We start from the raw sequence: 27,768 nt of genomic DNA on the forward strand, positions 1-27,768 counted from the left end.
CGGACAGGAAGAACGGAGAGGGAAGACAAAGCATGAGAAGGAAGGATGGACAGGGAGGATGCAGGATAGGAAGGAAGGATGGAGGGTGGACAGGGAGGATGAAGGATGGACAGAAGATGGGAAGAGAGGAAGGAGGATGGACAGGGAAGAGAGAGGATGGGAAGAGAGGAAGGAGGATGGACGGGGCGAATGGACATGGAGGATGAACGATGGACAGGGAGGATGGAGGACAGCTGGGGAGTACAAAGGAGATGGGGAGGACAAAGGGTGGGAAGAGAGGATGGATGATGGATGACGGACACGGAGGACAGAAGATGGACAGAGAGGATGGACAGGGGCGACAGGACAGGAAGAGAGGATGGATAAGGAGATGGAGGGTAAGCAGCACCCCTGTCCACAACCTTCCTCCTGCAGAGATGCAGCATCAGGCCGGGCCCGGGATGCAGAGAAGCAAACCCAACAGACAGCTTCACTCATTGTTAAATAAACTTTAATAACTTTTGCATGGGAAAGGGTGAAAGGAAAATAAAATTTCTTTCGAGGATTCACAGCAGCAGGCAGGGCTCTTCTCTCCCCTCTCTCCCTGGAGGCCACAGTGAAGAGTGAGCTCTCCTCGGCTGGCCCTGGCGCCCATGGTTCCCCCAGGGGCTGGCGAGGTCCCTAAAGGCACAAGTGTCACTTTGTCCCCTCCCCGCACAGCTGTGTCATTGCCTGGAGCAGGCCAGCTTGTGCAAAATTCCCAGGTAAAAAAATACTGTTTTTTCAGTACCGAACATCCTAAAAAACTAGAGCTTTAATCAATGTCAGTTATCCACACCCTTGATTGGAAATCCGGATTCGAACCCCTGGAAAGCTGCTGGGTTTCCATTGGGAGGGGATAAACCAGTTTGGCACCAGAAGGGTGACTGGGGGAGCACACCCGAATCATTGTGAGTGGGGGGACAGACCTTGCCAGCCCCCCTTGCTCAGCCCTGGGTGGGCAGGGGTCCCTGCGTGGGGCAGGAGCACCCACGCCACACCGCCCAGCATCGCTCCCTGTCCCCATGGAAGGGCCAGCTGCAGGATCAGCTCCTGAGCAGAGGGATCTCTTCGCAGCTCCCACTGGTCCCTTCCCCTTGGTACTATTCTGGCTGGATGAGAAGCCCAGAGCAGCGTCGCAGTCGCTCCCTGGGTGCTACAGACTTGGCTCCACGCTGGCCTCTGCCTCAAGCTTCCGCTGGTACCTCTGCCGGCGCTCGCAGCGGGGACACGACTTGGCACTGGCTTGGCAGTCCCGGTGGAAGACGGTTTTGCATTCATTGCACCTGGGAGAAACCAAGAGGGAAAAGAAAATACCCCACCCTGTTGGTAAGATTAGAGCAAAGACTCTAATTCTCCCCACCAAACTGGCCTGGGGACGCTTCCTCTTCCTGGTTTCCTCCAAGCACTTGCTGTGCAAAGAGCCCTGGCCCCAGCGAGAAGCACCTACAGCTTGAGATGAACCTTGTGAGCAGGAATTGCTACTCCACCAAAACATCCACCTCCTGAGCTCCGAGCAAACGCTGCAGCTCGCCCGGAAAAAGAGTTGTGGGCAGCTGCCAGCACACTGTCGATGCTTTGCAGATGAAAGAGGGAGGTGTTGAGTGAGGTTTTGCAGTGGTGACAGGACAAGAGTGAAGTTTCAAGACTGAGACACCAAACCCCACACTGATGCGGGGTGGTGAGAACCCAGCCATCGCTGTGGGGGATGAGACGCAGCTCAGTGCCTGAGCATGGACAATCTAGGGTGCAGCCAGGAGCCCCCTAACCCTGATGTGGGACCTGCATGTAGCAGAGATGCTGCTTGGGTGCATTGGAGCTGCAGGGGAGGGGATGGCATTGCCTTTGAGCTTGCTGGCTCTGGAGGAGCCTCCCCAGCACCCGCCTGTGACCTCCCTGCTCTGGCTCAGTGCTGCGGCAGGAATGTAAACAGCCAGAAATGATGCCTTGTGCAGGGCTGGTGGGGAGGAGACACACAGCTCCGCAAGGGGCATTCACAACTTCTCTTGAGTCAACACAAGAAAAGGCTGCGCTACAGAGGCTGAGCTTACTTTTCCCCCTCAGGTTGTGATCCCTCACCTCACCAACAGCAGCAAAATGCAGCCAGCAGGGTGGTGAGACTGCTTTTTAAATGCCCTCCAGTGCGAATACATGCTGCTCAACTGGTGTGCGAACACAACTGAATACCTCAGCTTCCCGAAGAATGAGCAGAAAAAGGGAGTGCAGAAACTCCCAGCAGCACGCCAGAGGCAAGGGACCATGAAATACAGCAGCCTGGGTCAAATCCTGGCTGCAAACCCTGAGCTACCAGGAAAATGCTCGTGTGTGGTTGGATGGGAAGGGGGTGCTGCCCGGTGCCGTGCATTCTCTCTTTTACTTTCTCAGGTGGCTCCTCTGGATTAGCAGCAGCGGCGTTGGCTTCTTCTCCCTGAACGCAGGGGGAATTGCAAAGCTGGGGGTGGTTTTGACGCTGTGCGTTTCTGAGGGAGCAGCAGGTGCAAGGCGGCATCCCCTGCCTCCGCCTGCCAGAGCGACACTGCAGGAAGCAGCCACCGCTGCTGCAAAAGGGAGAACGTCAAAGCACCGGCTGGGTTTATTGTTTGGAGGCTTTTCAGACGCATCCTGCGCTGAGGGACGGAGGGGATGACGTGACCCCAGGCGGGCAGAGGGGCAGGAAGCCAGTTTGAGCTTGGTGAGGATGTTGCTCGAGCTGCCTTCCTGCTGCACAACCTCCTCCACCAGGAGGAAAAAAAAAGAGGTCAACAAACTTCAGAGCTTGGCTTTACAAGACACGAGGCCCCCAGCTGGCTGCCAGTGCAGCTCATCTCCACATGCCTGCTCTTTCCAGAGCCTGTATGCTCCTTTTGTAGGGAAAATCAGTCCCCTGGGGATGCTGTCCTCCATAATAAGCATGATGCTGGCCCTGTGGCAAGGAGGAAGAGTGAGCAATCCTGCTCAGCCACCCTGGAAATATTTGCAGCTACATCACGCAAAGGATTCCCAAGGACCCTGGTCCTGTTGGTGTTGGTTTGTAGCTTCTGGATGCTGCTGCTCCCTTGCAGGGACCACCAGCCTGTTAAACATCACCACCATGGTCATGACCAACTCCAAGATGACCAGTGATGCTCATCCTGGCTGGGACACGGGGAAATGACGGTCAAGCATTCTGAGAAGGTCCAGGTCAGAAGAGAGATCAGACCCCTGCACTGTGCATCCCATAACTCACTGTTGTGACATGGAGTTCCAACATGCAGCCTGGCAGCCAAATGTAAATAACCCCTTAACTGTTTGGGGACAGTGCCCAGAGAAGTCATGGCTGCCCCGTCCTTGCAGGTGTTCAAGGCCAGGTTCCCAAGGACCCCGGTCCTCTTGGCATTGGTCTGCAGCTTCTGGATGATACAATCATAGAATCATGGAATTGTTTGGGTTGGAAGAGACCTCAAAGCCCCATCCAACTTGGCCTTGAACATCTCCACGGAGGGGGAATGGATGCTGCTGCTCATTTGTAGGGACTGCAAGGCAAAGCAAGGCCACGCAGACCATCAGCCTGGTAAACATCTCCACCATGGTCAGAGCCAACTCCAAGCTGCCCATTGCCACATCAAGGTGTGGATCTCTCTCCACTCACGGGAAACCGGGCTCCTGGGCAAGAAGGGTTTGATACTGATTTCCCCAGTGCTTGGGGAGATTGAGATGAGATCTTAGGAAGAAATGTTTTGCTGTGAGGGTGGGGAGGCCCTGGCCCAGGTTGCCCAGAGAAGTGTTGGCTGCCACATCCCTGGAGGTGTTCAAGGCCAGGTTGGATGGGGCTTGGAGCCCCTGATCCAGTGGGAGATATCCCTGCCCATGGCAGGGGGTGGAACTGGATGGGCTTTGAGGTCTCTTCTAACCGAAACCATTCTGTGATTTATGTTAATAGTAACTACTGTTAACTGTGACTTGACCTTGTTCTTCATGTTCTCCACCCTCTCCTTGCCCAATTTAGGCTAGGACTACCTAAGTTAATTCATGGATTAAGTCACACTGCAGAGAAAGTTATTCTTTTACATTGATTTCTTTAGAAAACATGGATGGTGGGGACTTATGCCCCTCCCAACACATCCATCTGATTTCCATGGCTGCTCAGGTGCCAAACACTGTGCAGTAGTTGACCTCATCACAGGCAAGGACTGTGACTGCAAAGGATGTGAGCTCTGCAGGCAGGAGAAACTCCCCTGATGACAGCCAGTGCCCACCTTGTCCTGCTGGGACCGTCCCCAGTCTCTACAGCACATCCCACAGGGCTGCCCCCCACCTATCTCCACATCCATGTCTGTGTATCTTTCCTCCTCTCCTTGGTTATAGAAGGGTGTATGAACAGTCCTACTTCTGCTTTCCCTTCCCTCCTGCCACCCCTGGGAAGGGGCTGAATGAAATTGAACGGGAGCTGTGTCAGCCAGGTGAGCACCTTTGGTCTCCTCCTCCTGCCTCAGCCCCTCTGCTGCCCTGGGACCCTGCACGCGGGGTGGCTTTTGCTGGCTGACAGCAAGGTACTGGGTAGCCCTGCATGTTCAATCTGCAAAGACACCTTGCTTGGTGACATCTTGGCTCTGCAAGGATGGTCCTCACCTGCCCCAAACAGCCCAGGTTTGGTTTAGATCACCTTGGAGCTGATGGGTACCATGAGGACATGGGTACCACGAGGATGCACAACCAGCTCAGAGCTACTTCCAGGGCACTTCGGGGCTACATGTCTAGAAAGCTCTGTTCCGAGTCCTCAAGCTCCTGGGAAAAGCCAGGCCATGGGCTCGGGTGGCCTTGCAGCAGTGGGATGGGATGGAGATGTTGCTCACCTGGTGGTAGTGTCAAACTCGAAGGGAAAAATGATGTCGCTGCTGTTGCAGATCTGGCAGATGAAGCCACGCTGGGTGCACAGGTCGCAGTTGTAGACATGATGGGAAGCAAACTGGAGCAGAGACTGCAGGAAGGTCTCAAAGACACCATCTGCTATCTGTGAGCAGAGATACATCAGGCACTGATGGAGCCCATCTGCCATTGGGTTTGCACTGGGCAAAGTCCATGTTACATCTATGCTTTGTGCTGCAACATGAACACAAGGTGTCCCACAAAGCCACTCCACACCCCATGTGCCTGGGTTGCAATGGGATCCCAGATCCACCCACACCCTGCTGGGACTGCGCTCCTGGCTTTAGAATCAATACGAAATCCAACTACCCATCCCCTGCAACCTGATTTGCAACTGATACCAGTTAGTATGGAGATGTACTAGCAGCAATGCTGGCTTAAATAGAGATGAAACAACTTATCTCACCTGATTTCCATTGATCTTGGAGGGACACGGGCTTGTGCCAATTATGGCAAAACAAAGTAAAGGGAATTATGTACCTTTAAGGCGATGCCCACGCTTGCAGAGCGCATGTGATGGATGAAAGCAAGGCAAAAGGAAAACAAAGCTGTTTGAAACCCTCTAAAGAAGTGCCACACTTGACATGGTCCCTCCACAGGCAGAACCTGGGATGTTTCCACCAGCAAAACTCCTGTCACAGTGCAAAATGCTCTCACCTGCCTCAGATCAGTGACGCTGTATTTATGTGGACACTCCAAGAGGTAGTGCCTGTGGTCAAGCCTGCAAAGAAGCACAGAAGGGAAGGTGAGATATGGTTTCCCATCACATCTCCAACAGCTCTGGAGCAAGGAGGAGCCTGGATGATGCAGACCCTTGAAGAAAATCACTGCAAGCTTGATTTTTGCATTGTGCCCCACATCCCAAATCCTGCCAGTGGAAATGGTGTGAGAGCATTTTAAAGGGGGAAGGAAAAGTAATCTCATCTATTTTCTCAGGTGTTTCCTGTCCAGCCAGAAGCTCCTCAGTAAGGAAGGCATTTCCTGAGTCACATCTCAATGTGCTGACCCAGCCAACAGATGGGTAATTCTTTAACAGAGATGACATGGAGCTAAGCCCCAGCCCACGCCTTAGCAGCACCGCTTCCTGCTCCAACAGCAAGTGATGATGAGGAACAGGAGACCACTGGGGTGCAAAGAGGGGGATGCAGGGGTAACACCACCCAGAGAGGGACCTCACCGCTTGCTCAGCTCCTTCAGGGCCCCACTGCGGCACATGATGAGATAATCTCCCAGCAGCTTCAGCTGTTCCCTGCTCTGCCGAATCCGTCCCATCCTCTCCACATGGTCATAGAGGCTCTCGTTGACCAGCTTCAGGTTGATCAGCGGCTGGTTACGGATCTGCGTGAGGAACTTCAAAGCCTGCCGGCAAACCTGGAGCAGAAAGACGCAAGAGATGAGCACCAAGTTGCAGCCCAGGAGGCTCAGAGAGAGGTGTAGGGCGGACATGTCCACCACTGCTCATGGTAGGAACGTTCAGATAGACCTCCAGGAAGTACAGGCAGATGCAGAAGTGTTTCCCTGCTTGCTGCACTGATTCAACCCAGACTTACCCCTCGTTTTGTGAGATCCCAGTTGTGGATGAGGCGCGAGGGAATCACTGTCTCCTCGTCCTGGTGGCAGCTGTCACAGTAATAGAGACCAGAGAAGGCACAGAGCTTTGGCTTTGTGAAGGAGAAACCGATCTGCCTGGAGCAGCCTGTGGGAAGCAGAGAGGTGATGATAAGATGGGATTCCAGGAGCTGTTCCCATCGCTGTCAGGACCTGGGGAGAAACTTTTTGGAGAATGGGGAAAGAAAGGTTTTGGAAGAGTTGGAGATCAGCTAAAGCACATGTAGGATGAGAGGTCCTCAGCCCTTCCCTGCAGGTGAGGAGCCGTGATTTAAGACCAAAGATCCAAAGGAGTCTGGACGTCCCCAAACACACTTTTATCCATCGAGCAGCTCAACTGTTTTGTTATTTTTTTTAGGAAAAGTGGATTAAGTGAATTCTGGAAACATCTCAATGATTTAAGGCTGAAAGAGGGGAGACTGAGATGAGACCTTGGGCAGAAATGTTTTGCTGTGAAGGCCCTGGCCCAGGTTGCCCCAAGAGGTCATGGCTGCCCCATCCTTGGAGTTGTTCAAGGCCAGGTTAGACGGGGCTTGGAGAACCGGATCCGGTGGGAGGTGTCCCTGCCCATGGCAGGGAGTGGGACTGGATGGGCTTTGAGGTCCCTTCCAACCCAAACCATACTATGATTCTATGATTTAGGGAAGAACCTAAATCCCACCTGCCTGCCTCATCACCTCCACCAGTAACTCTGCCCCAGTTTGCCTTCACTCAGCTCTTCTCATTCCCGCTGCTACCGCAGAGCACCAAATCCACATCTGCAAGGGATGAGGTTGGGATGGATTAAGCCACAAAAAAATTTTATTATAGCAGTGGGTAACCCTGGAGGAACCCAGCTCAGCTTTGCCACCCCATCCTTTGCACTTTGTGGTAGCAGGAGTGCATCCCCCCAAAATGTCCATACAGGTCAGACGTTGCTGCCTAAATTAATACAGAAAATAAAAGCCTTTATTGCTCAAAACACCCTGAGATGTAAGGAAACCCCTTACATCTACCCCTTGGGAGGCAGGTGGAAGTAGGGCAGGCAGCCTGTTTATTCCCATAAACACTGGGAATTTGTCTTTTTGGCTCACTGCTTCCACCTGGAAGATGCACGACAGAGACTGGAGGGGAAGGCAGAGACCTAATATAATAGAAAGGAAAAAACATATTGATATAAAAAAGAGATTAAAAGCAAAGAAAACAAACCTGCTGGAGGGTACAGGAAACATAAATGAAGTGGGAGAGAAATCTGAAGTTTAATTAACTTAAAAAACGTAAAAAGCAAACTATATCTCCTGTGAAGGTCAGCGAGTGCTGTCTCGCGTGCTGAACGGTGTCGGTGGAAGGGTAAATGGATGCTTTGCAAAATCAGCTTGTTGCACCCATTGCAATATTTGCTCCCATGCTGTGCCACCAGTAAAAGAGCATTTGCCCTTGACCACACTTTCCCTGCAGGATGGTGCATGGAATGACCAGGAGGAGAAGCGTGGGCCTCTTGGTTCATCCAAAGCAGCCTTCAAGCCAAGAGCCACCACCATCTATACTACAAGCAACTTAAATTGAAGCCCAGCTGGTGCTGGGATTGGGATTCAGTGTCAGGGGACTCATCCTGAGCACACAGACCATCAACAGTGCCACTGATTTGGGATGAAGACCCAGGGGCCTTTGGGTGAGGAAAACAGCAGCTGGCCTGCTCAGAGCTTCTCTTTAATCTGATGTCACCTTATTAATCTGAGCAAACGCAACATCGTGCTCCAAGATGGAGCTGGGTTTTTGGACCATGAAGATAATCTGAGGGCTGGAGCACCTCTGCTATGAGGACATGCTGAGACAGTTGTGGTTGTTCAGCCTGGGGAACAGAAGGCTCCAGGGAGACCTTATAGGGATCTTCCAGCACCTGAAGGGGGCCTACCAGAAAGCTGGGGAGGACTTTTTACAAGGGCCTGGAGTGATAGAACGCGGGGGAATGGCTATGAATTGGACAAGGAAAGATTTAGATTACATGTTAGGAAGAAATTCTTCATGATGACGGTGGTGAAGCACTGGCCCAGGTTGTCCAGAGACGTGGTGGCTGCCCCATCCTCAAGGCCAGGCTGGATGGGGCTTAAAGTAGCCTGATCTAGTGGGAGGTGTCCCTGCCTATGGCAGTGGGCTGGAACTGGGTGGGCTTTAGGGTCCCTTCCAACCCAAACCATTCCATGATCCCACGAATGCGTACCTGCACAGATGTAGCTCTGTGAGTCCAGGCCCTTCTCCACGGGGATGGCCACGAGATACTGCAACAAGAAGCCATTCTCCTTCACAATGTTCTTCAGGACAACCTGGGAGTGCCCATCCAAGCTGCCACCCAGCGTCAGCGCCTCCTCAGCGCTCTCCAGGTAGGACATGAGCACCTCTCGGACCAGCTCTCTCCACGAGGCTGCTTCTTCTGTGTTCTCAGCCTGCAGCTTCAGGACAGCTTTGGAGGTGATCACTTTAAAGAACGCGGGTCCCCCAAGGCTTGTGTCTGGAAGAATGTCCTGGATGGTCTCGATACCATAACTGTTGCTTAAAATTTTGTCACTGTTCCGGACTTTAAAGCACTTTAAAGTTTCTAGAGACAAGGAAAAAATAAAAGGGACCCAGGTTTTGTCCACATCCATGTACAAAACAGCCTCTTTGATGGCATCCAGCTCTGGTTCATGAGCTAGAGTCCAGTCAAAGCTGTTCCCAGGCACGTCATTGTACTGGAGAAGAGCAGAGGAGTTGCTCTGGATGGGCTGGCCTTCACCACCACTTTCTGGATACTCCAGCGTCTCCCACTCCTCCTCCTCCTCCAGCTGAGGCCGGCACTTGTGCAGCGCCTCGCGGATCCTGTCCAACCAGTCCTCAGCCTCATCTCGAGAAGGAGCTCGTAGGTAAAGCTTTTTCCCCAGGAAAACCAGCTCGAAACGGCCATCCGAGTGCGTCAATGCCAGTGACTCGCAGCGCAGCAGGGAATAACTCTCAACACAAATGCGGTCCTCATGGTCTAGGAAGAGTCGGAGCTCCAGTGGAGACAGTTCGCAGGAAAACTCCTTCCATATTCCCATGACTCCTCTCCGCTCCAGGGTGCCCAGCTTCAGGAGCCCTCGGAAAGGGTTGGAAAGACCTAGGGTAAAGTAGATACCTTAGTTTAACTGAAAACAGAGGAATCGGGACAGCCTGAATCCATGGGCTGAGACCAGCGGGCTGAGGTTTAACAAGGCCATGTGCCGGGTCCTGCACTTGGGGTACAACAACCCTGTGCAGCTCCAGGCATGAAGAAGAGTGACTGGAAAGCTGCCTTGCGGAAAAGGACCTGGGGTGTTGGTTGACAGTGGCTGAACATGAGCCAGCAGTGGCTCAGGTGGCCAAGAAGGCCAATGGCATCTTGGATGTATCAGGGACATGATTGCGCCCCTGTGCTCAGCGCTGGTGAGGTCACACCTCGAATCCTGGCTTCAGTTTTGGACCCCTCACTGCAAGAAGGACATTGAAGGACTGCAGCACATCTGGAGAAGGGAACGGAGCTGGAGAAAAAGACTTATGAGAGGCAGCTGAGGGACTTGGGGTTTAGCCTGGATAAGAGAAGGTTGAGGTGAGACCTCATTGCTCTCTGCAGCTCCCGGAAAGGAGGTTGTGGTGAGGTGGGCGCTGGGCTCTTCTCCCAAGTAACAAGTGATGGGATGAGAGCAAATGGCCTCAAGCTGCACCAGGGCAGTTTTAGATTGGATATCAGGAAAATTTTCTTCATGGAAAGGGTTCCCAGGCACTGGCAGAGGCTGCCCAGGGAGGTGGTGGAGTCCCCATCCCTGGAGGTGTTCAAGAGACAGGTAGACGAGGTGGTCAGGGATGGTTTACGAGTGGACAGGTACAGTTGGACTTGATGGTCTCAAAAAGGTCTTTTCCAAACAAACAATTGCATGATTCTATGAAAAAGGGGAAGCTGATGAAGAAAGAAAAGCCAATGGGCAGCTCAAACTGATCAACCAGAGACATCACACCTTTGAGAGGCAGTCCTGGTGGGATGGGTCAGGAGTTTCCAGGACCTTGGTCTCCATAATCTGTCTGCACACATTTGGGTTTTGAGGCTAAGGATTGGGACCGCATAAGGGAAACATGTCCCACAGAGTGGACAGACAGAGACACCCATCTCCTTCTAAAACGCTTCCCTCCATGGGCTCAGCAAAGTCAAGGGAAGCTGCCCCACTGCCTCCTGGCGCTACCCGTGCTGCCATCAACTCCGCAATGTCAAACAGCTGTTTCACAAGGCACCCACCACCCAAAACACCCCTCCCACCTCTCAGCACTGCCCAGCACAGATGAAAGCAGGAGAGGGTGGGCAGCACGTACCCATCTGTCTGCGATGCACAACGCTGAAGCCCTTTTGCTCACGTTCAGGTGACATTTGGGGATTTTCACTCTCTGTGGATGGCACCGACAACCGTTCCAAGTCCAGAGCACTAATGAGCCCTGGGGCTGGAGCCTCACCAGCCCCTTCTGGCCCAAAGCCATTGGTGTTGGCCATGATTTCGCTGCTCTCTCCTGGTGAAGGTCTGTAGAAATCATCTTCTGAGATCCAGCTCTTTCTTTTCTGTTCAAATAGATTAATAAATATGTGTATTATTGAATTGATCAAACACGGGCACTGTGTCCCTCCGAACACTCATGACCCCTCCGACACACACTGAACCCCATGCGGGGATGCTGGCCGTCCCCACGTGGATGGCTCTCCTGCTCCCTCCAAACAAAGAATGCTCCATGGGACGGTGTTGGCAGCCAGAAGATATTTGGATCATATATAGCTGGGATTCTGAAGTCCAAGAGGTGTAGCATGAGAGCACATTCCCACAGGAAACACAAGATTTTTGGTTCTAGAAGTATTTTCTGATAAAGAAACCAGATCTGCAGTGGAAGGGTATGAGGTCACCTGGAGCAGGAGAACATCAAATCCTGGGTTCAGTTTAGGGCCCTTCACTCCAAGAAGGATGCTGAGGTGAGTGCATCCAGAAAAGGGAACAAAGCTGGGGAATGGTCTGGAGAACAAATCTTACGAGGAGCCACCGAGGAACCTGGGGTTGTTTAGTCTGGAGAAAAGGAGGCTGAGGGGAGATCTTATCACTGTCTACAACTGCCTGAAGGGAGGTTGTGGAGAAGTGGGTGCTGGTCTCCTTTCCCAAGTGACAAGCGACAGGACAGGAGGGAATGGCCTCAATTTGCCCCAGGGCACGTTCAGACTGGAAACTAGGAAGGCTTCTCAGGCATTAGCAGAGGCTGCCCAAGGTGGTGGCTGAGTCACCATCTCTGGAAGGGATTAAAAAATGGGCTTAGGGATATGATTTAGTAGTGGATCGGTATGGTTGGATTTGATCTCAGAGGTCCTTTCCTACCTAAGGATTTCATGATTCTATCCTTGTTCCAGGAAGAGTAGAGACAGGGCAAGACACAAAGATGTTTAGGATGAAAGAGATCGAAGGTTTACAAGCAGATGCTCCAAACACCAGGGCTGATCTATACAGGCAAAAAGTAAAGGCAGGGAAGGCTGAGTAAACCTTCCTCTCTATATGTTGGGAGGGGATGAGATACACAAGCAGAAGAAAGCTGTTAAGACAACATGGCTGTTAAGTTCTCCAGGAGCTTTTCTGGCTACAAGAACAGGATCTGGGACAAGATCGCCAAACAAACAGCAGAGGCAAAACACAACCAAGTGATTTAGTAGTGGACAGGTACGGCTGGACTTGATGATCTCAAAGGTCTTTTCCAACCAAGCGATTCTATGATTCTATGAAAAGGGAGCAGCTTCCCTGGACTTGGAGCATCCCTTCCAGGGCTGCATCCCACCAGGACTACTCTAGTCTGCTGTCCAAGAGTCTTTTATTCTGAATGACAAATTAAATGCCAGCAGGAGAGCCATCACCAGAGGACCACAGGTGGCTTGCAGCACAGCTCCCACTGTACAGACAGGCTCCACTTACTCCCAGGGCAGGAATGCAGGTTGTTCTGTGAGTCATGAGAAAGCGGTGGGGAATTTCCTGTTGACACCGTATGTTATACATAGATTAGGTCAAACTGGCCCAGGGCCACGAGGAAGCAGCGGAAATGGGATAACTGGGAGGGAGCAGATAGGAGCAGGCACCAAAAAGAGAAACCATTTAGAGTGGGTATGAAGAGTTTCCAGGATGGAAATGATGGGAATCAGGATGGAGACGACAGAAACCAGCAGGAAAATGTTGGGAATTAGGATGGAAATGACAGGACTCAGGATGGAAATGATGGAATCAGAGAGCCAGGAGGGAAAGGATAGGAGGCAGGACGGAACTGATGGGAACCAGCATGGAAACAACAGAAAACAGCATGAAAACAATGAGAATTAAGATGGAAATGACAGGACTCGGGATGGAAATGATGGAATCAGAGAGCCAAGAGGGAAAGGATAGGAGCAAGGATGGAACCGATGGGAATTGGGATGGAAACGATGGGAGCCATCGTGGAAACAATGGGAATCAGGACAGAAATTATGAAATCAGAGAGCCAGGATGAAAATGTTGGGAGCCAGAATGGAAATGATGTGAATCGAGATGGAAATGATGGGAGTCAAGATGGAAACGATGGGAATCAGGACAGAAATGATGGAAGCCGAGATGGAAACAATGGGAATCAGGATGGATAAGTCAGCGACAAATTAGATACAGGATAGGGCTGTTTGAAGAATTTCCTACAAGCAAAAGGAAGTGGATCACCTCCTCGGGGCAGCAGGGGAAATCTGCCGCTGTTTCAGCTATCCTAGGTACGAAGGAATGTCATCCTACTCCAGGAACATGTGTTGTGTGAACATTTTTCCACTGGAAAACTGCTATTTGTTTCCCATCCAGTCAACCCCTTTTCCTCCTCTGACGTGGACCACAAAGGAAGAAAAGTCCCCATTAGAAATGCAACTCCTGGGCTGTTTTATCAGCTTGCCCACAGCTTGTGGCCAGATCTGTGCAAGAGCTCATCACTGTCCAGATACCGTTAACAAAACTGAAACCTTCCTGTGGCAGCTGCTTGTGGCAAAGGAAAATGGGGAGGCCAAGCCGGGATTCCAAAGCTTTGGTGCCTCTTTTAAAAGGGAATATCAACTTGAATCCAATTTCTCCCAGGGCAGCTCCATGGGGTCCCAAGAAGTGTGCACAAGGCACAGAGCATTGCTTACACCCAACGCTCCAGGGAGATCTTAGAACAGCTTCCAGTACGGAAAGAGGCTCCAGGAAAACTGTGGCGGGGCTTTTTATAAGGGCCTGGAGCGATAGGATGAGGGGGAATTGCTTTAAATTGAAAGGGGGAAAATTTAGATTAGATATTAGGAAGAAATTCTTCACGATGAGGGTGGGGAGGCCCTGGCCCAGGTTGCCCAGAGCAGTGGTGGCTGCCCCACCCCTGGAGGTGTTCCAGGCCAGGTTGGATGGGGCTTGGAGCCCCTGAGCCAGTGGGAGGTGTTCCTGCCCATGGCAGGGAGTGAGACTGGATGGGCTTTGAGGTCCCTTCCAAATGAAACCATTCCATGTTTCTAAGTTGCTGTCAGGAGGCTAGAAGCAGCACAGATGAGAGTTTGAGGAAAACGGTGCCTACTCAGAAGCTGTCACCAGTTTTACTTCCATTTCCCATTTTCCTGCTGGTCAGGAAGCATAAAACAAAGGAGACGGACAGCAAGAGAGCTGTAACACCTACCGGACATCCAAGCAGTGGAGAAAGGAGGTACTCAGCTGTCGGGCTGCGGACAGCCAGGTTTGCTTTGCTGCTGCTGCCTGTGCTGCCTCTGCCTGTCTCTCCTCTGCTGGGACCACCATGCCGCGTGGCTGAAATAACGGCCGTGCCATTGGCTTGTGGTGCTGCATGTCCATCCCTATCGCTGGTGGTTGCTGTTCGAGCAGAACCTGGACCGTTGGTGTCAGGAGGTGCCTCCTGGCAAGTTCTACAGGATGGTGCTGCAGGGATGGGCGATGCGGATGGGGGGCAGGCGGGATGCCATGGGGAGCAGCACAGCACGCTGGGGACCAGCCCTCCCTCCGGGGCATCCAGGCTCGGCTTGGCTTTGCTAAACTCGGACAACACCCTGGAAACAGAAGCGTGACCAGTTTAAACGCAGCTATGCTAAGCAGAACCTATAAAACCCCCCAGTTATTGCAAATTATAAAACACTAAAAATAAGGGCTCAGCATCCCATCTCCTGTGGGCTGGCAGTGCTGTAGAGCTGCAAAAAAAAAATAGTGGCAACAGTCCTGCTAAGAGGAAAATGTGTGATTTGTGTCCTAGGGAGCAGTGGGCAACCACCTGCAGGCACAGACCCTGCCTGCAAAGGCTGCACTTCTAAAAACACACCTTAATGGGGTTTAAGTTCCTCCTGATGGGCACCTCGTAAGGGAGGGAGAGCGCTGGGTGCTCTCACAGCCCCATGTATCCACGCCTCCTAGACATTCGTCCAGCCACAGACCACATGCCAAGTTTCAAATATTCTCATAACTGTTAACAAGCAATTAATAGTGGAGCCCAGCCAGATGAGACGCTGTTCCCATGCCCCTGCTTTGCCACCAGCTTGGGAGAATTAAACCAGCCCAAGATTAAAATCCAAGCCAATGCCTTCCCATCATGGGTTTAATCCAATCAAAGACCTGCTTTGATTCTGATTCCAGCATCATCAGAAGAATCAAAATTCTAGAAGCAGGTACCAACACCGTTACTGATTGAGAAGAACAGGTCACAGCCTTAAAAGAGTTGAAGACCCTTATGGGGAAGACGGTGCCTTTGCCAACCAGCACCCCGAGGCCAAGCTCCTTCAGAGCCAGGTTTTGAAGGTGGCAGAGAAAATATTTACTGATTACTCAGCGCTTATATAACCCGCTGGAAATCGTTGTGCTGGGTGTTTGGCAGAAATAAATCATCAGGATGACAAACTAACAACCTCCCTCCTCTAAATTATCTGCCCAAGCTGCAAATTATAACCCTTTCCTGTCACCAGACTCATATTTTTCCCCTCTGTAAAGCCCTGGAGCATCCCCCAGTGTACGCCAGGGAGATGTGACATTCCTGAAACCGGGAAGCAGCATTTTTCTGATGTTTCTGCGCTGGTAAAGAGGACAAACACACACTTCAGGGGCCAGGAGCTCATTTGCTGTGGCAGCAGGGACCCAGCAAGCCATGCTGAGTGTTTCCTTTTACCTTTCAGCCTCTCTCCAGGAGGATAAAAATACCTTGTTTACGAAAAACAGGGGAGAAAACCTTCCTGCTTATAGCGAGAAAATAAATGGGAGCGCAGGAGAGGGGTAAAAATCCCTTTGAAGAGGAGATCTGGGAAAAGACTCACTCTTGCAGCGACCTGTCCAGGTCCTCGGCAGTGGCTGTTCCCAAGTCGGAGTCGCAGGAGAGTGGCTCCTCGCTCCGCTCGGGACTGCGGGCACAGTGAGCAGGGAGGATGCTGTCGGAGCCCAGGCTGGAGGAGAGCTGGGATGAGCTGGTGGTGTTAAGGCTCAATGAGGACGACGTGAGCTTGATTTTGCTGCTGGCTTTGCTGATGGGTAGGACAGAGGGTTGAATCTCAATCTCATCCGACCCTGAGGATTGGGAGATCGAACCCACTGATGCTTTTCGGTGGGATTCGGATGTTGAGGATGTGAGGGGCTCCAGCAGCTCCGAAACAGGACACAGCCCGGACAGGGACAGAGGGGTGATAGTCCACTCGTTCAGAACTGCTGATTTATAGGAGAGCTCAAAAGTTAAGGATGATAAACCTTGCAAGTAGCTAAGGAGAAATTCACACTCTTCGGCATCTAAGAGCAGAGCAGATGCCTGGTAGTATTCCAGCAGCCGGGACCTCTCCCGCAGCAGTAGCTTCAAGTAACACTCCACGAGGCCATCGTTCAAAGCCAGCCTCAGCCAGGCTCGGCAGCGGCCGACATCTGTGTTGATAAAGATGAGTTGTTCCAGCTCTGAGACAATATTGCTGGGGGAAGGGAAGAAGAGAATAGGATGTGAGCAGCTCCATTTTCAGTCCATCATGGGGTGCAGGAAGAGCAGAACCCCCTCCAGGAACTGCCCAGCCTGCTCTACTGCAGGGAGTTTAGGAGTTGGGTCAAAAAGGGCTGTGGAAAATCTCTTTCCTCCATGGAAAATGTGGTTTCCCATGGAGAAAAACCAGTTCTTGAATGCCTCAAAGCTAAATGCATTGGTAACAACCCCTGTGGTGCCTCTGGGTGCTACTCCTCTCTCTGGCTGGAGACACCTCCCACACATCCCTTGTCCTGGACTAAGGATGCAGAGAGAGAAATTCGTGCTGTCCCTGCATGTCAGTGGGACTTGCTTTGGTTGGATACCTCTTGACACATGCATGTGTCTAAATCCTAGCTTCCTGTCTAAAATCAGCCAAAACACAGTGAAAACTGCTGCATCAGCCCCCAAAACCCACAGGGTCAGGTTGAGCTCCTCAAGCAATCTCAGCCTCCTGACTTCAACCATCCTCCCACAAAACCCAACAGCGACATCACGCTTCTAAGTCCTCTCTGGTCCTGTCAGCACTGCAGAAAAACAGAGCAAAAAAACCCCAAACTGCTAAAAAAAAAACAGGGCAAAAGTTTTGTTACGTAATGTTTTTTTTCGATCTGTCTCTCAAGAAACAAGGAAAAAACCTTCAAAGGGCACAAAAATATACCTCGTAGCATATGAGAGACTTATTTCCACGTCCTCGTTTATAATTTAAGAGTCAGAGATGGAGTTGGATGAGGGTTTCAAAACTATTTGCATGTGGGCTGTTATTTAGTGTGGGAGGACTCAGTGTAAGGAGTGGTTCAGAACAAACCCAGGAGGCAACAGAAGTCACTCTGACCTCCTCAAAGCTCACACACCAGGTCAGTGATGCTCACCCTGGCTGGGACACAGGGAAATGACGGTCAAGCATTCTGAGAAGGTCCAGGTCAGAAGAGAGATCAGACCCCTGCACTGTGCATCCCATAACTCACTGTAGTGACACGGAGTTCCAACATGCAGCCTGGCACCTAAACGTAAATAACCCCTTAACTGTTTGGGGACAGTGCCCAGCGAAGTCATGGCTGCCCCATCCTTGGAGGTGTTCAAGGCCAGGTTCCCAAGGACCCCGGTCCTCTTGGCATTGGTCTGCAGCTTCTGGATGATACAATCATAGAATCATGGAATTGTTTGGGTTGGAAAAGACCTCAAAGCCCCATCCAACCTGGCCTTGAACATCTCCACGGAGGGGGAATGGATGCTGCTGCTCATTTGTAGGGACTGCAAGGCAAAGCAAGGCCATGCAGACCATCAGCCTGGTAAACATCTCCACCATGGTCAGAGCCAACTCCAAGCTGCCCATTGCCACATCAAGGTGTGGATCTCTCTCCACCCACAGGGAACCGGGTTCCTGGGCAGGAAGGGTTTGATACTGATTTCCCCAGTGCTTGGGGAGATTGAGATGAGATCTTAGGAAGAAATGTTTTGCTGTGAGGGTGGGGAGATCTCACATGTTGCCCAGAGAAGTGTTGGCTGCCCCATTCCTGGAGGTGTTCAGGGCCAGGTTGCATGGGGCTTGGAGCCCTTGATCCAGTGGGAGGTGTCCCTGCCCATGGCAGAGGGTGGAACTGGATGGGCACTATGGTCCCTTCCAACACAAATCATTCCATGATTCTCTGACTGGCTCATGCCTAAACAGCACAGCACACCTTGCACATGCTGAAAGGGGCCATGCTAGGTGCCCAGCCCTGTATCGCTTGGCATCACAGGGGTTTTGCTCTCCTCCCTCCATCTCCCAGCAGCCCTGGGTAGCCCCAACCCCACCAATACACCCTGAAAGAGCATCGCTCCCTCCTGCTGAAGCACACAGGACACAGCCTTCAATGGATCCATCTTCCTGTACACCATTCCCTGAATTTTCATACTCATATAATCACAGAATGCCCTGAGTTGGAATAAGCCCACAAAGATCATCAAGTCCAACTCCTTTCCCTGAACAGGACAACTCCAACACTCACATTGTGGATCTGAGGGTGTTGGCCAAATGCTTCCAGAATATTGTCAGGCTTGGTGCCTTGACTGCTTCCCTGGGAGCTGTTCTAGTGCTCCACCACCCTCTGGGTGAAGAACCTTCTCCTAATGTCCAACCTAACTCTCCGCTGGCACAAGGGGAGGCTTTTGCCCCCCAAAAAGTGGATAAAATCAAGTGCAAATACTTTTGGGCAGATAGGGGCACTCACCGATGGGTGATGCTCTTCAGCAGCCCCCAGAAGACGGGCTGGGGAAGTGGTCCCCGACCCCCTGCTTTCTTTCCTTTCCCCCCACTCTCTGTCCTTATGTGCTTTGCCTTCAGCCCGTGCACGAAGACAGCTTCCAGGGTGCTGCAGAGGGTGTTGGCATTCCCATCGTCGCTGGTTACAACGGCATCTGAGGTCACGTACTGCTTCTGCAACGCCTTGATGGCATTCACCAGCTGCTTCTTGATCAGCTGCAAGACAGGAGGCACAAGCTTGCATTACAAAAAAAGAAGCATTAGGAAAAATATTTGCATAAATGGCTCAAAAAATGCAAGACTTGTGCAGAGCGAGCACCACGCGACTCCTGCTTTGTATGTGTGCTTTGGGGCAGCAGTTAGGGAGCACCACAGCTGAACTGGTCAAGTTCGGGACTCATCCTCTTGGCATCACAGCTCGTTTGTTAGTGTTTTTTTTAAAGAAAATCAGTAATTTATGCAATTTAGGTGGCATTTCAGTGCCAACTGAATTGGTGGGGTTGCCTTAATGGCAAGTGGTGCTTCTGCAGAAAAACTGCTTAAGAGGACAGGGTAAAAAAGAAATCAGCTTTTTTCAGGCATTTGCTTGGGGGAAATAAAGGGAATTAATAACCATGGGTGATAAGCAAGAAGCTTGAAGGAGGAAATCCATAAAAAGTGCTGCAAAACCACTCATGCAGAGCAGCATGTGATGTGGCAACGAGTCCTGCCAGCAGGAATCAAAGACATCGATCTCGCTCTCAGCAGCTCATCTGTATTGATTAACCCATGGGGACCGCTGGGGACCAGGACCCTCAAAAAGACGCTTGTGGAAGGATGGACAGGGTTTAGCTGCTGCCTTCAGAGAGCCTTAGTGGGCTTGGAAATGGGAACATGGGGATTTTACCTTTCAGCAGCTCTGCTTCCCTCAATCTCCCACTAGAGTTGAAACCAAGAAAGTATGGTGAATTTAACAATTTTACGCTGGTGGACAGGATTTTTATCCAGTGCAACTGAGCCTAGATGTCTCAATCAACTGTATTTAAAATGAAAGTTGCTCTGCCCAGCAGGCATTATGCAAACACTGCAAATTCAGCCAGGATCTCATCAAACAATTCAGATTTGAGCTCTCGTGAGATCCCACCTGGAGTCTGGTGTTCATGTCTGGAATCCCCAACATAAGCAGGAGAAGGAAATGTTGGAACAGGTCCAGAGGAGGCCACGAAGATGATCCGAGGGCTGGAGCACCTTTACTATGAGGACAGGCTGAGAGAGTTGGGGTTGTTCAGCCTGGAGAAGAGAAGTCTCCAGGGAGATTTTAGAGCAGCTTCCATTATGGAAAGGGGCTCCAGGAAAGCTGGGGAGGGACTCATTACAAGGACCTGGAGTGATAGCATGAAGGGGAATGGCTTTAAATTGGAAGGGGGAAGATTTAGATTGGACATTGGGAAGAAATCCTTCAAGACGAGGGTGGGGAGGCCCTGGCCCAGGTTGCCCAGAGCAGTGGTGGCTGCCCCATCCCTGGAGGGGTTCCAGGCCAGGTTGGATGGGGCTTGGAGCAACCAGATCCAGTGGGAGGTGTTCCTGCCCACTGCAGGGAGTGGAACCGGATGGGCTTTGAGGTCCCTTCCAAGTGAAACCATTCCATGATTCCACGATCAATCAGGCAGCACTCCAGTGAATGCTGCACAGCACCAGCTGCTGCAACTGAGGCGGTGCAGAATCTGAATCAAGCCTGGCTTGGCTGAACAAACCCCAGTTAAACTCCCAGCCCAGGGTATTTTTGCAGAATCTAAATAAGATTTCCAGCAGCTTTATTTCAAGGGCAACAGCCAGGGGAACACACACCTATCCCTGCATGTATCAGGAGCTGCTTTCCAGTTGCCCCATGGATCTGCTAGCACAAGCAACCCGCCTGCAAGCAGCAGTCGTGGGCTAACAGGATTAAAGACTGCAAATGATTTTATCTGTCATGCATGGAATCATTCTGCTGGGGGATGAATTAAATATCCAGTTCGAACCACTGGGTTTGAACTTTGCTCATTAAACGTGTTTAGACTCTCACGACTGGGTGAAGAAACCCCAAATATAGAAATAACAGTTCCTTCACCCAGGTATGAGGGCTGAGTGCCTTCCCTGCCCCATGTGGGGCAAAATCCTTATAGAATCACAGAATGGTTTGGGTTGGAAAGGACCTCAAAGCACATCCAGTTCCACCCCCTGCCATGGGCAGGGACACCTCCCACTGGATCCGGTTGCTCCAAGCCCCATCCAACCTGGCCTTGAACTCCTCCAGAGATGGGGCAGCCACCACTGCTCTGGGCAACCTGGGCCAGGGCCTCCCCATCCTCACAGGAAAACATTTCTCCCTAAGATCTCATCTCAATCTCCCCTCTCTCAGCTGAAAACCGTTCCCGTCATCCTATCCCTGCACCTTCTGATCAAGAGCTGCTCCCCAGCATTCCTGGACCCCTTTCAGCACTGGAAGCTGTTCTAAATTCTGCCTGGAGCCTTCTCTTCTCCAGGCTGAACAACCCCAACTCTCTCAGCCATAAGAGAGGTGTCCTACTCCTCTGGTAGGGGTATGATTTAACTCACCCTGTTTGCTTTAACCCCTTCACAGCAGCCAAACCATCAGAGATCCTCTCTCATGGAAAGCGTGAGCCACCCTTCACCTGTATAAATCATCCCAATACCAGCAGGCAGCACTGACAAGTCCTACCACATCCTTGCCAGTAACTGGAGTTGCACTGGGAAGTAATTGGAGGTACCTGGGAAAGTTCAGGATGTCTCACTCACCTGTATTGCTTCCTTGGGGTCATCGGCGTGACTCGAATGCATCTCAGCTGCTGCTGCTCCCTGCGCCGGGCGCTGCCTTCACATCTCACCTTTGGGACAAGGAGGAGGAGCACGTCTGAGCACCCATTTGCTTTACATCTCACTCATCTGCCACATCATTGGCAGCTGGCATCGCACAAGAGACATGGATCCTGCACTCAGGCATTTTGCAAGCACTCATAGCCACACTGTTGCCAGATTCAAGCTGGGACCAACCTACAACCACATCGAAACACACCACGCTTCCCAAAGACCAAGAGAGTTTCAGGCAAAACAGAGCACGGCCAAGATACAGGGGATAATTAACCCTTGCAAGAGGGAGTAATTAACACTTGCAAGCTGCACACACGCCGCCCTAAACCTGGGTGAGATGCTGAGCCGGTCATGCCAGCAGTGATGCATGACGAGTTAGGGATTGCTTCCCTTCTCTTTCTACAACTCCTGCAACGCCCAGGCACCAACAAGGGCACCAACAAGGCATTTAGCTGTTGAGCCTGAAGGATGGCACTCAAACCCTACATGAATGACATCAAAGTGGCCCAAACAGAGAGGTGTCACCCACCCAGCAGACCATGGGTGAGCTGACAGCAGCCTATCTCTCCCGTAATCGCTGGAAGAGCGATGCTGCTGCCCAACCCAGTGGGACAGATGTATTTGGAGATGCCCAGGCGCTTGCCATGATGGCACAGAGCTGTCTGGGAAGAAAGGATGCAGGGTGTCCATCAGGTTTCCAGTTGCTCCATTCAGTGGCAGCTGAGCCCTGGGAATTCCTTGCTCCGGGGGTGGCTGCTCTGCTGCAGCTGCTTTTGGTAAGAGGAAAATCAATGCCTTCACACTACCGAAAATCCTGGTGACACCAAAGGCAAGCAGGCATTTGCAGCCTTGCTGGGGTCATCTGCAACTGCAGGCTGTCTGCAGGCAAAAAGGGACCTTTGCCTTCTGACTTTTGGCCTCCTGCCTTGCTCTTCGGAGCCGTCTGCTGAAACCAAGCTGTGCCTGGAGGCTCTGTAAGCAAAGTGTGTGGCTGTCAGCAAAGATGCCCATTGCACGGCAGCATCCCAGCTCAAACACAGCGGGTCCAGGTGCTGGAAAAGGTCTGAGAGCCACTCCAGCACCAGCCACCACCATAAAGCTTTGTAAGGATGCAAAAGGTTGGACAAAAAGTTTATTTCCTTGCTGTCCAGGTGGAGAAGGACAGAGCCCAGCAGTTGACAGCAGGGTTTGGGCAGACAACAGGCTCCACACAACATCGATACCACAGGTTTTATTTCCAAGCCAACACAAAACCCCCAGAGTTTTCCCCCAGGCAGAGCTGATGCCTCAACCTGCACTGCGAGCTATCACACCATGGCAGAACCATGTTTTGCAGACCAGTTTCTTACAAGGCCACGTTCAGTGCTAAAGGCAGCAACGGCCCAAATCCCGAGCAGCTCAAATCTCAATCTGGAGCAGCCCAGACCCAGAACTGGCCAAATCCAGAGCACTGAAGATGCAGAGCAGCCTGAATCTGGACCAGCCTAAATCCAGAGCACCCCAGCGCCAGAAGCAGCCCAAATCCAGACCACACCAGCCTCACAGCAGTGTGAATCCAGGAGCATCCCAGATCTGGCGTAGCTCGTGCACACACCACACCAGCCAGTCCTGCTTGGAGCAGCAGGTCAAGAGCATTTTATGGACAAATCTCGGATGGATCCTCAGTGTTTCTTGAGTTCACAGACAGTTTCATAGAATAGGAAACTGCTTTCGCCATCACTTGTCATAAGATTTCCTCTCTTCAGGTTGCAACACAGACATGGGGGAGCACAGTGATTACAGCAAAGTTAACCTCTGGCTCAGAGGCTCAAGGCACAGCTGGAGGGTTTGGGGGGAATGAGGAGACACCTAAGTGACAGCAGTGGTCAATGAGGACCACATGGAGCCATCCTCACCTCTGCATGGGAGTTAGGGCTCCTTGGGGCTGGGCAGCCTCTGCCCCTCCCCCCTGCTTATGCCCTGCAACCAAGCGACACATCCCAACCAAGACAAATTCAATTCAGGGGCTAGAGCTGGAGGTGGGAGAGACGAGGGTGGGAGACGCAAGGGTGGGCAATGCAAGGGGTGGGAGACGCAAGCGGTAGGCACAAGGTGGCATTTCTAAATCTCTAAAGACGCAGTGTGGGTGGTTCAGCTCAGGGACGGCACCTGGCGTCTGCGCTCTCAGCCCAGCTGGTTGCAGCAGATGGGGTGACAGGGGCATTTTTCTAAAGACCTCATCCAGATTTCACTATGGGAGTTCTATTCCCCCTAAAGCACATGCCCCTTTGCCAGCATCACCTCTCCTGGTGTTGGTAGGCAGAGAGATGCTGAGGAGGACATCCACCTCCTTCACTACAGGACTCTTCACTCCCACCCAAACCAGTCCAACCAGTTTGTTCCAGCACTATGAATCCACACGGCTTCTGCTGGGACAGCATTTTCCTGAATAACGAGTGCAATGAACCAGCTCTAAGGTAGAATTCACCTAACACCAGCGTTGGGCGAAGCACAGAATCAGATCGGCAACGCTGGCCCTGGGCTAGGTGGCTCTAAAAAGAACTGGAGGGTCCCTGAGCCCTTTAAGGCAGATCCTGGAAACCCACGGCTGTTCCCTGTGATCTTGAGTGGATAGCAATCATCGAATCATTTGGTTGGAAAGGACCTTTAAGATCATCAAGTTCAACCATACCTGTCCAAGGGATGGGTGTGCAAACGCAGCGAGAAGCAGAGAAAACCCTACATGGGTTCCTAGCACTGAGGCTACACAGGCAGAGCCCAACAGCTCGAGTAAAACAAAGAAAATAAACCAAGCAAGGACTAAAACCAACCAGGAAGCTGGTGTGGTTCAACCTACCGAGGCAGAGAGTCACCGGTGTGAGAGCAGGGCTGTCTATTTACCAAACTGCTGCAAACCAGCCAAATTCTTCTTGTTGGAATCAAGGCTTGTGCCAGGAGAAGTTGAGATTCTGTCCCAGAGCTCAGCTCTTCAGTATCCCAAAGAGCGACGCTCTCCGAGTTATAAATAAACAACTCGTGGATGGAAAACAACAACCCAGGAGGACAGTGTGCACTGGTGACTCAAGGCCTAGATGTGGAAGCAGTCATTTTCCAAGCATGAGTGCTGCTGCAGTCATCCTGCGCCCCGGGGATATGAGGGCTCTGGTGGGTCCAAGGGGACAGCCTTATACTCCTCCACAGCTTCTGCTTCCAACCACAGCACAAGCACACCCCACTGCACCCAAAACACAACCAATCCCAAGGAGAAGTGCCTCAGGAGAAGCAAAGCCAGCTGGCCCAGCGGGGGACACAGGCTGGTGGTGGGACAGAACACCTCAGAAATAATTTGGCAAGGGTTAGAGCACAGCCCTGGCTTCTGATGGTGGCTGGACCCTCAGTCTGACTTCAGCTCCAACTTTTGACAGTGGCTGGAACCAGACTCTCACAGTCCAACTTCAGCTCTGGCTTCTGATGGTGGCTGGATCCTCACAGTCTGACTTCAGCTCCAACTTTTGATAGTGGCCGGATCAGACTCTCAAGGTCTGACTTCAGCTCCGGATTCTGATGGTGGCTGGACCTTTGTGGTCCGACTTCCACCTGAGCTTCTGATGGTGGCCAGACCCTCATGGTCTGACTTTAGCTCTGGTTTCCAATGGTGGCCGGATCTTCATGGTCTGACTTCAGCCCCAGCTTCTGACAGTGCCCAGACTTTCATGGTCCAACTTCAGGCCTGGCTTCTGACAGTGGCAGGATCCAGACTCTCAGTGTCCGACTTCAGCTCCAGCTTCCAATGCTGGCCAGACCCTCATGGTCCTACTTCAGCCCTGGCTTCTGACAGTGGCCAGATCCGGACACTCACGGTCAAACTTTAGCTCTGGCTTCTGAAGGTGGCCAGACCCTTACGGTCCAACCTCAGCTCCAGCTTCTGATGGTTGGCTGGACCCTCATGGTCCAACCTCAGCTCCAGTTTCTGATGGTTGGCTGGACCCTCATGGTCCAACCTCAGCTCCAGTTTCTGATGGTTGGCTGGACTCTCATGGTCCAGCTTCAGCTCTTTCCCTGCGCCCAGCCCGGTGCCATGCAGCACCATCACAGTTCCCGCTACAGGAACACAGGCATCACGTACGGGATGGGGACCAACCCTCCACCCTCTCCCCACGGAAAAATCCTCCTTGCAGGTGACAAACCTGACGGGGGATGGAGACGACTTGCTCCAGCTGAATCCCTCCAGCTTCCGCTTCTGTGGCCCTGGGAGCAGCCAGAGAAGGCAAAGCGGCTGTGGGGCTCCCAGCACTGCCCTCGATTCTGTTCCTCCAACACTCAAGAAGAATAATTTCTCACAGCCCGTTGCCTACTCTGGCACCAGGACACAACTCTCCGCAGCCATGGCTACAGCCAGGGTTGATTTTCCCCAGCACTGCAGCCGGCAGAGGTGCTTGTGAAAGCCCCAGCATGTTGTGACAAGACGCTCCTGTGTTTATACTCCCGATTCTTGAGTTGCTTTGGATCCCAGTGATGGAGTTTCCTGGTGGATCAGTCGAACAGGGCCGCTGGTGGGACGAGGTACTGGAAGGGAGGAGGGTGACACAAAGCGGGATTTGCACCTTGCCTTCTGCTGGGCACCAGATCCAGAGCTTGCTCGCAGCCACACATTTTAAGGCAGAAAATGGCATTTATGGAGCACGGAACACAGGGGGCTGGTCGGGGCAGCAGAGTCAGGACAGGAGTGGCAGATCAAGGCTTAGGCCCTTCTGTGAGGGGGGGTGGTGGGGCCTGCTCGGTCAGCAGGGCACGGGGCAACCACACAGCACCCCTTATGGTCCCATACACCCCATCGCCCTGCACCCCCCATCTGCCCCTCATCGCCCCCAACTCCATCGCCCCAACCTTCCAATTACTCTCCACCCCCATCTGCTCCCCCACTACCTTGCACCCCCATCTGCCTTCCCACCTCCCATCTGCTCCCCCGTTCCCCCCCCACCTCCCATCTGCCCCTCCATCGCCCCCCACCTCCCATCTGCTCCCCCACTGCCTTGCAAACCATCTGATCCCTCATCTCCCATCGCCCCCCATCTCCCATCTGCACCCCATTGCCCCCCACCTCCCATCTGCCCCTCATTGCCCCCCATCTCCCATCGCCCCCCACCTCCCATCTGCCCCATCTCCCATCTGCCCCCCATCTCCCATCTGCCCCCCATCGCCCCCCACCTCCCATCTGCCCCCCAGCTTCCATCTGCACCCCATTGCTCCCCACCTCCCATCTGCCCCTCACTGCCCCCCATCTCCCGTCGCCCCCCACCTCCCATCTGCCCCTCATTGCCCCCCATCTCCCGTCGCCCCCCACCTCCCATCTGCCCCTCATTGCCCCCCATCTCCCGTCGCCCCCCACCTCCCATCTGCCCCCCATCGCCCCCTCATCGCCCCCCCAATATGCCTCCCTCACAGCCCCCCACTCCCTACCGCCATCCTCACCCCCCCTCACCGGTTCCGCGCGAACCCGGAAGCACCGGCCCGTCCGGGTGCGCGCACGCTCCGCCCCCCGGTGACGTCAGCGCGCAGGGGGCGGGGCCAGGGACGCCAGGACGCCAGGACGAGAGCGGGCGGGGCGCGCGTGTGCAGTTAAGAAGGCGGACACCCGCGCACGCGCACACACCTGCACAGAGATACACACATGCACACACACATACGCACAGGTGAAGAGGGGCACTGTAACACGTTCAGCTCTGCTTTGCTAGTTTAAGTTTTAAATTCGCCATCTCCCTCGCTTTATAACAATGCTTTGATTGTTTAAGTTTTAAGGTGCTATTTTGCTTGCAGAAGCGTATTTTGGTCTTGATAATGAATATCTGTTGCCTGTGCCTGGCCAGTTAAACCAGATAAGGACTGGTTAAATGATAAGAGAAAGAAGAACTTGTTAAGGCCACGATAAGAGGAAGAAGAACCAGCCAGGACCAGATGTAACCTTGAAGAGGTGCCCAAGCTGTCTAAGCACGTGCAGGAAGGAGAGTTGAGAAGTTCACCGTGAAGAAGACTGTGAGCCTTCCTCCAGACGCCCCTGCCCAAGACAGGGCAGAGTGCATGCACCAGAGGGAACCTATGCAAATATATTCTGGGGAATGATTATAATAGACACACCTGTTCCAGGGAGTTTAATGAATATC

The 27,768-nt window shown here is 52.5% G+C and overlaps 1 protein-coding gene across 4 annotated transcripts; it reads right to left on the reverse strand.

Annotated features, from left to right (window-relative positions):
* Positions 1-481: 481 nt before the first annotated feature.
* Positions 482-27,163, reverse strand: PLEKHM1 (pleckstrin homology and RUN domain containing M1). Of its 4 annotated transcripts, XM_054088430.1 has the most exons (13): positions 27,090-27,163; positions 25,795-26,173; positions 21,557-21,645; positions 18,747-18,994; positions 15,854-16,489; positions 14,221-14,605; positions 10,867-11,107; positions 8,732-9,643; positions 6,474-6,619; positions 6,101-6,294; positions 5,581-5,644; positions 4,851-5,008; positions 482-1,304 (listed from the first exon to the last, which is right to left on the reverse strand). In XM_054088430.1, exons 3-13 carry the CDS (start codon positions 21,596-21,598, stop codon positions 1,175-1,177), a joined length of 3,156 nt encoding a protein of 1,051 aa, XP_053944405.1. In that variant the 5' UTR covers positions 21,599-21,645; positions 25,795-26,173; positions 27,090-27,163; the 3' UTR covers positions 482-1,174. The 4 variants fall into 4 exon arrangements, with proteins under 4 accessions (XP_053944405.1, XP_053944407.1, XP_053944404.1 ...); XM_054088432.1 differs by lacking the exon at positions 25,795-26,173 and having other exon boundaries at positions 27,090-27,144; XM_054088429.1 differs by lacking the exon at positions 27,090-27,163 and having other exon boundaries at positions 25,795-26,476.
* Between the last annotated feature and the right edge of the window lie 605 nt (positions 27,164-27,768).

The sequence above is a fragment of the Cuculus canorus genome, chromosome 25 (genome assembly GCF_017976375.1).
Source record: "Cuculus canorus isolate bCucCan1 chromosome 25, bCucCan1.pri, whole genome shotgun sequence".
Taxonomy (NCBI): domain Eukaryota; kingdom Metazoa; phylum Chordata; class Aves; order Cuculiformes; family Cuculidae; genus Cuculus; species Cuculus canorus.